General features: G+C 37.9%; 1 protein-coding gene across 1 annotated transcript; it reads left to right on the plus strand.

Annotated features, from left to right (window-relative positions):
• The first annotated feature begins 2,752 nt into the window (after positions 1-2,752).
• On the plus strand, positions 2,753-7,058 carry LOC149221077 (uncharacterized). Its single transcript, XM_089382906.1, has 4 exons — positions 2,753-2,986; positions 5,778-6,424; positions 6,717-6,818; positions 6,945-7,058. The coding sequence occupies exons 2-3, from the start codon at positions 5,786-5,788 to the stop codon at positions 6,798-6,800; spliced, it is 723 nt and encodes a 240-aa protein (XP_089239032.1). The 5' UTR covers positions 2,753-2,986; positions 5,778-5,785; the 3' UTR covers positions 6,801-6,818; positions 6,945-7,058.
• Positions 7,059-7,413: the final 355 nt, after the last annotated feature.

The following is a 7,413-nucleotide window of genomic DNA, read 5'->3' on the forward strand; positions in this document are numbered from 1 at the left end:
CTAGGTAATGTCATGTGAAGGCTTGTATGGTGTAGAGAGTTGTGATAATGTTAGAGTAGATGCTAAGAAGGATGTTGGAGATGTCATTAGGGTTTGGCATTGTATTGACGTTTTGTCTTAGTGAGAGGGAATTGTATTGTTAAGAGTCATAGTATGGTTATATGTTGTTGTTGTTTTGTTGGAGGAAAATTGAAAGTTCATGGGAATTTATATTACAGTGAGTTTGATTTGTTGAGTATAAATTGTATGAGAAGAGACTTTGAATAAGATGTTGATCTAAGGTGTTTTGTAAAGATTGATTGTCGAGTTGCAAAGAGTTTAAGTATTCAGTTGTTGAGCATAAAAGATCAAGTGGACCTAGTTTGAAAATGGGATGAAACATGGCCTATAAGATTTGAGTTTGTTGTAGGTGGATCCAATGTGAAATATTCTGAAGCGAGGTCCACAAGAGTCTGAGGGTTGGAGTCTTTAGTAAGGGAGTGGTAGCTTCCTTCCGGTGGTGGCTGAAGAATTTGATTAGGGAGTGGTAACTTCCTTCCAGTGGTAGCTGGAGAAATAGTTTGAGGTGGTAGCCTCCGGTAGGTAGGAGCCTACACATTGGTAGAAGCATGCGCCATTTTAAGATGTAAAATACTATTTTCCTGATAATAATAAGAAGAAGACAAAGATAATGATAGTGATGGTTTTTCCCAGTTGGGTTTTCCACCTAATATCTGGTGTCCTTGTTTATGTTCTTATGTGTTTGATGATGTTTACTGTTTATGACTCATGATGTTTATGTTTTTCTTGCTAATTAATCATTGTGCCAGATAATGTTTGTAAAGAAAAAGTAAAAATAGGATAAAAGTTGATTCATTAAGAAATACCGATTCAGCCCCCCATCTTAGTATTCCTAACAAGAGTGTGGTAGAAATATTGTGCAAAGAGTCGATATGATGATCATATGAATAATTTCCTGGAGATGGAAAATCCCTTTCCCATGCGTATTTGCAACTGATGCTCACATCATGGGAGTTCAAATGCACGAGAGGTCTCATCTCCCAACTTATCTCGTGGAGGATCCTACCTATATTCATTCATAGTGGATGTTTTTGCATGATGGTTTGCGTTCATTAGATTAATAGTTGGTGTCATGGTTTGTATGTTGGCCGATAAAGAGAGGCCTTCCCTATTGCCACCTTTTTGTCGACTATCTCTAGAACCCCTCCATTAGTGCTTTCATAGCTCTCAAATTAGCTTTTTGAATATGTTCCCTTGCATTTAGGCCTAGTCCAAAGAGTTAATCACCAGTGTAGTGCTAGTTTCATTTTTGTGGAATTCTGTCATGATGGCCCTCCCATTCTAATCAATTTTTTTGAAGTTTGTTGCTAACATGCAGGGTGGTGATGAAGATGTAAGTTCTACCATTAAGAGGTTCCAAATTTGCCATAATCAATTAGCTTCCACCCTCTAAATACTTTTAGAAATCTCATTTGAAATCTCAAATTGACAAAATTGAGGATAAATGTTGATCTATTAAAACTCATATGGAGGTACTATCCCTACATCTTTCCAAGAAAGACATTGACTCTCTTCCCTTAGCGAATTCGATCAATATGGAATTCTTGAGTTTCCTCACTTCAACAAGCTGGTAGAGGATGAGAATGGACAAAAACGATCCTATAACACTAAGCAGAAGAAATAATTTGATACTCAATAAAATATAAATTTTATTTTTTACTAAAAAATTACTAGAAAATTTATACTTATAAAATTGTGGGTAAATTTTGAATTGTAAAAAAAAAAAACCATTTTTTTTTGTTTTTAACGTGTATCAAACCCATATACACACTCATTAATGCCCATTTTTACTCATTGATGTATTGTTGCAACCCTTATGCAAATTTTTAATATAAAAATTCCCATATATAATTTAATAAAATATAAAATTTAGATTTAGATTTTAAAATCCACAAATAACTCACTTATTTTCAACCTCTTGTGATATTAATTCGAAATATTTAATGATATGATATATATATTTTATCATTAAAAAAAATTAAATTAATTTTTTTAAATTAAAACATTTTGATAGATTTATTTTTTTCTTTATAGCCTGGGTCGTAACAAAAAGATTTGAATCTGGGTTTTTCAAATGTCAACTATTTCACATATCTCAAATTACTAATTGAACTGTTAAATTAAACGAAATCAAATTATTAACTAATACAAATTATATGTTAATGTTATAAATTGTTTAATATATATATATATATTATTTAACTTTTTTTTATTATACATTACGAATATCGATCACCGGAGGTGGAACGCTCCGGATGGAAGGTCGAATAAATAAATAGATTACACCAATTATAATAGTTAAATAATGAAGTATCAGATTTACCAGATATAATAATTAAATAATAAAATTATCAGATATGCCAGGTATAATAATTAAATAATAAAATATCAAATTTTCTCACGAGAGAATTATGTGTGAAAACAGAGTTTATAGATATAAAAGATATTTAATAATATTAGAAAACTGCCATAATGATATTTAACCTACGTGTAGATGTGCATGAAAATTGCAATAAAGGGATTAAGGTTCTTCACTCCCATCCGTCGTAATTGCGCCACACCACGCGTTTTATCGCTGACAACTAACTTAAGGCGCCGTTTGTTTATCCAATAATTTGCAGCCAAAATTTTGATTTGATATTTCCGCGTGGGCCTAGTTTGCCGATTTAAAATTTCATGCAGTGCACTGTTCTGCAGTGTTCGCTCTGATTTGTGAGGTGATCAGCATGGAAAAAATACAGCTGCGAGTTGTAGCATGAATTTAAGGCTTTTTATCAACGAGGAAAGTAGGAAGAAGGGAGGAAGTATTTCACAGGACACGGAGGAAAAGTTTGCGCAAAATTCACGATGAATCCCTGGTTACAGAAAGGAACGCACTGAGAGGGGAAGACAATGGACGGGTGGTAATGTGGCAACCCGTTTTAAGGTATGTAAATTCTTCACATGATTTATCACAATTTTTAGAGGAACTGCATTGTTTCTGCTCCCCTATTGGTTTGTTTCTTCGCGGTATTTCCTTCAAAATCGATAAGTTCTGCTTTAAAAGTCTTAATGTCCTTCTCCGCTACAGTCTAGGACTCATGCCTTACAATCTAGAGATTAAAAATTCCAATTCTATCAAACACCCTGGATGCGAACACCCCACAACCCACCATATCTGTGCTGGCTATCAGAATTTTGCATCATCTCCCGTCCATGTTTAAGTTTCAGCTTTCGAATAAGGAAAATTTGGTGTGAATGCAAAGGATGTGTTTGCTGTTGCATTGTTTTTCAATAGGCCAAGGCAGGACTGTTACATATTCTTCTTTTGTTCCCGTTACAGTCTAAAAATTAGAGGCTATCTTTTGGTACATACAAAGAATTTGGTTGTTGTTGCATTACATTATAATAGGCCATGTCATGAATACTGAACTATTTTCCTTTACTACCTATACAGGATATAAGCCTTAATCCACCATTTTTGGTGCTGGCTACCTGTATTAGCCAACTCTCCCAACCTTGAATAGGTTTTAGTTTTCAGTCTCAGAAAAGGAATGGTGTATTGAAAAACTCTGTTAAAATCCGTTCAACACCCCCTCCTTTCTACTCCTTTCTATTATCTGGATTCCTCTCTAACAATCCTCTGCTTGAGAGGGTCTCTGGTTTTTCTGGCGACCGGAACTATTGCTCCGGGAGGCGTCCTATACTTCCACGACACGGTGTCCGAAGTCACCATCAACTTGTCACTCTCTGTCATTTTCCCACCCTTAAAACGGGTAGCCACATTCCTCTTCAGGATATTGTTTTGTAAAATATACTTACCCTCACATCCGATTATGGGTCTGTACTATGACGGTGGTACTTGATCTCTATGTCAGGATAGATATTTGGGAAATTTAAATTCTCGATCATTCTTTCCTTGTGGATAGGGGACGGACCCTTTCCAATAAACCTATGTCAGCATGATCAGCCCACACATGTTTTAATAGACCTGGATCTATTTCATTTTTTCCCAGACAGCTGACGTTTTCTCTCCCGATTCCTTTTCTGACAAGCCTTGTGGCCCCATCCTTTGACACACTTCAAGTTCAGGGACATGATGGAAATTGAATCTGACGTGTTTGCCACCTCAGCTCTGGTCCGCACAACTATAGAAGCCGAAATGTTCCACGCTGAATCACGCCCCCAAGGTGACTGGAAAACCACTTTTGGCGAATTAAATATGCCTTTTCCTGCCTTGCAGTCACAATCTACTCAGGGTGACGAGCATGCGTCTTGACGTCGAAAGTATGGACAACGTCCCATAAAAACCATTCCTCCGCCACCCGCTATCACACTTGATAGTGCCACCCTTGCAGATAGAATTATCAGCTAATCGTTACTAGGATATATTCCCACAATTGTAAGGCTCATGAAGAACTGGTACAACTTCCATTTCCTCAGCATTGAGGATCTTGAGACAATCTTGACACAATCAGATCCATTCCATGGGTTCATGTGAAGAGTTTCCTCACTTTACACAACTAGTACATTGGCTACAACCCCCTGCACAATACTCCCATTAATAAACTCATTTGGGTCAAACTACTTGCTTTGCCAATTGAATTATGGACTAAGGATGCTTTAACAGATTTCGGAAATGCCATTGGCAAATTCCTGTACGTGGACCCGAAATGCCTTGGTGCAAAAGATAAAAGAGTCGCATGGATCTTAATTGAGAAAGAATACTGTGGCGGTTTTCCTGATCACATTAACCTTCATTGGGGGGACATCAATCTAAAACAGAGGCTGGATTTTTGGGGGTGCTTTTCTGATGTTCATCCTGTCATAGAACATGGCATCTACAAGACCATTGTCCGTTCCGTCCGGGCGGCCATCTACATGGAAGGAAAATGTTCAACAATAAAAATCCGGTAAACACCGCGAAGGAACAGGGCGGATATTATGGACAAAGGATGGTGTAACTCCAGAAAGCGACACATCCAGGTATTTCCCACTGTACTTTCCCCCTTTTATCTCGGCTTATAGGCTCTAAAGGAATCTCTCCTATTTCTGTTCCATCTTAGCCTTACATTTCTAGAAAATCAACATCTCCATGTATGGGTATTCCAGCTCACCCTAGTTTCCCTAGACCACCTGAAATTCCGCCCCTGCATGGAAATTCCGCCCTTGTACCATGCATAAACCCTTTCAGCAACATCCCCTCAACATCACATATCACTTACGTACCCTCATCTACCCCTTCCCCCACTATGGCTTCTTGGAAAACAAAAGGCAAAGAACCTTGCATTTCTGTCACCCCTCCAAACTCTCTTATTGCAACTTCTCCAAACTCGGTAGGGAGCAACCTCGATTTTCTCCTGAAAAGAAGACACTGGATCTGCAAACCCTCACTATTCACAAACCATCTTCTCCTTCTTCCCCACACATTAGCCCAACATCTGTTGGTAATATAACTATCGAGCGGAAGAAGAACCGGGGTAGCAGGCATTTCAGCGTCCGACCATAGTAATTGCCGCCGATCCCGGCGTTTTAGGCGCTCATAACTAACTTAACGGGCCTGTATTTTGAGCGTTTTATTTCGAGGCCAAATTTTTGATTTGTTTTTCCCGCTTCACCCAAATTTGGTTTTGATTTGTTTTTCCCGCTTCACCCAAATTTGGTCTATTTAATTTCATGTTGCACTCTGTTCTCCTGTGTTTCCCTCTGATTTGTGAGTTTCCCTCTGATTTGTGAAGTGATCAACATGGAAAACGATACTGCTGCGAGTGGTGGCATGAATTTAAGACTTCTTATCAACCAGAAAAGTGGGAAGATATTGTTTGCAGAAGCAGGTAAGGATTTTGTCGATCTTCTCTTTACCTTTCTCACCTTGCCAACGGGTTCTGTCATGAAATTACTTTCACCCCCAAAATTTGCAAAGAGAGTGGGCTGCCTCACCAACGTTTACAACAGTGTGAACAAGCTCCACTCCACGTTTATGAATGCCGATAAATCCCGTCTGCTAGAGCCTGATTTTATGTCTGCCGACTCTAATGAACTCCTTAAAGTACAGTCCTCTCCCACCAACTATTACGTTTGCGGTGCTCAGCTTAATCATGGTGGTAGTACGCACCATATGACCACTCAGGCGGGTGGCCAATGTGCATGCGGCCGAGCGATGAATTACCCAGTGCAATTACAGAACCCCTGCAACGCAGTTAACAGCAATGGCGGGGGAAGCAGCGCGGGAGGTTATGTGAAGGAGACGGTTACGTTCATTATCACCGATGAGTTGGAGATCTCTCCCGCCTCAACCATCACCAGCATTAACTTGATGAACAAGCTCAAAGTCGAAAATCTGTCGGATCTGGGGGAGAGAAATGCAAGTGTTGGTCCTGACGAGGTAAGCAGTTATCAGTTATTTAAAATAGTTATCAGTATTAATAAGAAGTTGATCACAAAGTTTACGGATAGTTTAATTGGTAGAGCTTTATTGGGAGGTTATTAGGTTAGAATTTTCTTGATATCTTTAGAGTTAAACCTGATATATTAGGCCATTTTTGATGAATCTTATATAGATTATTGCCTTTGATAAATCTTATATAGATTATTGGCAGTAGACTTACAGGGCACTCAGTAATCGCGAACCATAATTACCTTAAAAAAAAAAAAGTTATCACAATTTTATGTTTCAGGCGCTGAGGCTGCTTTGGGCTTGTCTGGCCTCCACCACTCCTTTGGACGATGTTTTCGGCGGTGCGGGCTGCACATCTACTTGAAGGCTATGGCTGAATTAGGTAACAATCATCTCAATATTAGATTTCCAGAAGCATCTTAATATGTGTTTGCTTTATTAATGTTTGGATTTCAGGAAAATGCTGAGGTTGAATTTAACCTAAAAAATTATACATTTGTTGTTGCAGGGCGGAGGTACTGTTCCAAGTAACATAGGCTAGTAAAGGATTGGCGAATATGGTACACTATTTTGTTTGGCTTCTATTATTTGTAGTATGAAATAATAGATATATAAGAAGAAGTCAGCAGTGTACGTTAGTCTATGGGTTTAGGCTGAACACATACTGTTTGTTTTACATTTTGAATTCTGAGTCTTTTTCAATTTGTTATGGAACATCTAAAATCTTTTCATGCATAACTAAGTTTCATGGTTCAAAATACTGCTACATTGTCTATTTGAAGTAGTTGTGAGATATATATTTAAACTGTGGCTGTGAGAGCTCTATTTTGATTGTGGGCAATACAGTAAACTTTTTCATTCATAATAGTCATTAGCTGTAATCACTGGTTAGCTGCTTAGCTTTGTGGGTTTTCGTTTTAAAGTGTAAGACATTTTTATTTTAAAAGTTTCATGTAATTAACAATGTCAGTGTATTT

This window comes from Pinus tabuliformis, chromosome Q (genome assembly GCF_031772625.1).
Source record: "Pinus tabuliformis cultivar Carrire ecotype Pingquan chromosome Q, CPIR1, whole genome shotgun sequence".
In the NCBI taxonomy this organism is placed as follows: Eukaryota; Viridiplantae; Streptophyta; class Pinopsida; order Pinales; family Pinaceae; genus Pinus; species Pinus tabuliformis.

Bases quoted from the DNA above. Each gene is read 5' to 3' on its own strand.
- LOC149221077 (XM_089382906.1), top strand. From the start codon at position 5,786: ATGGAAAACGATACTGCTGCGAGTGGTGGCATGAATTTAAGACTTCTT. The intron at 6,425-6,716 runs GTAAGCAGTTAT...TTTATGTTTCAG, and splicing joins CAAGTGTTGGTCCTGACGAG to GCGCTGAGGCTGCTTTGGGC.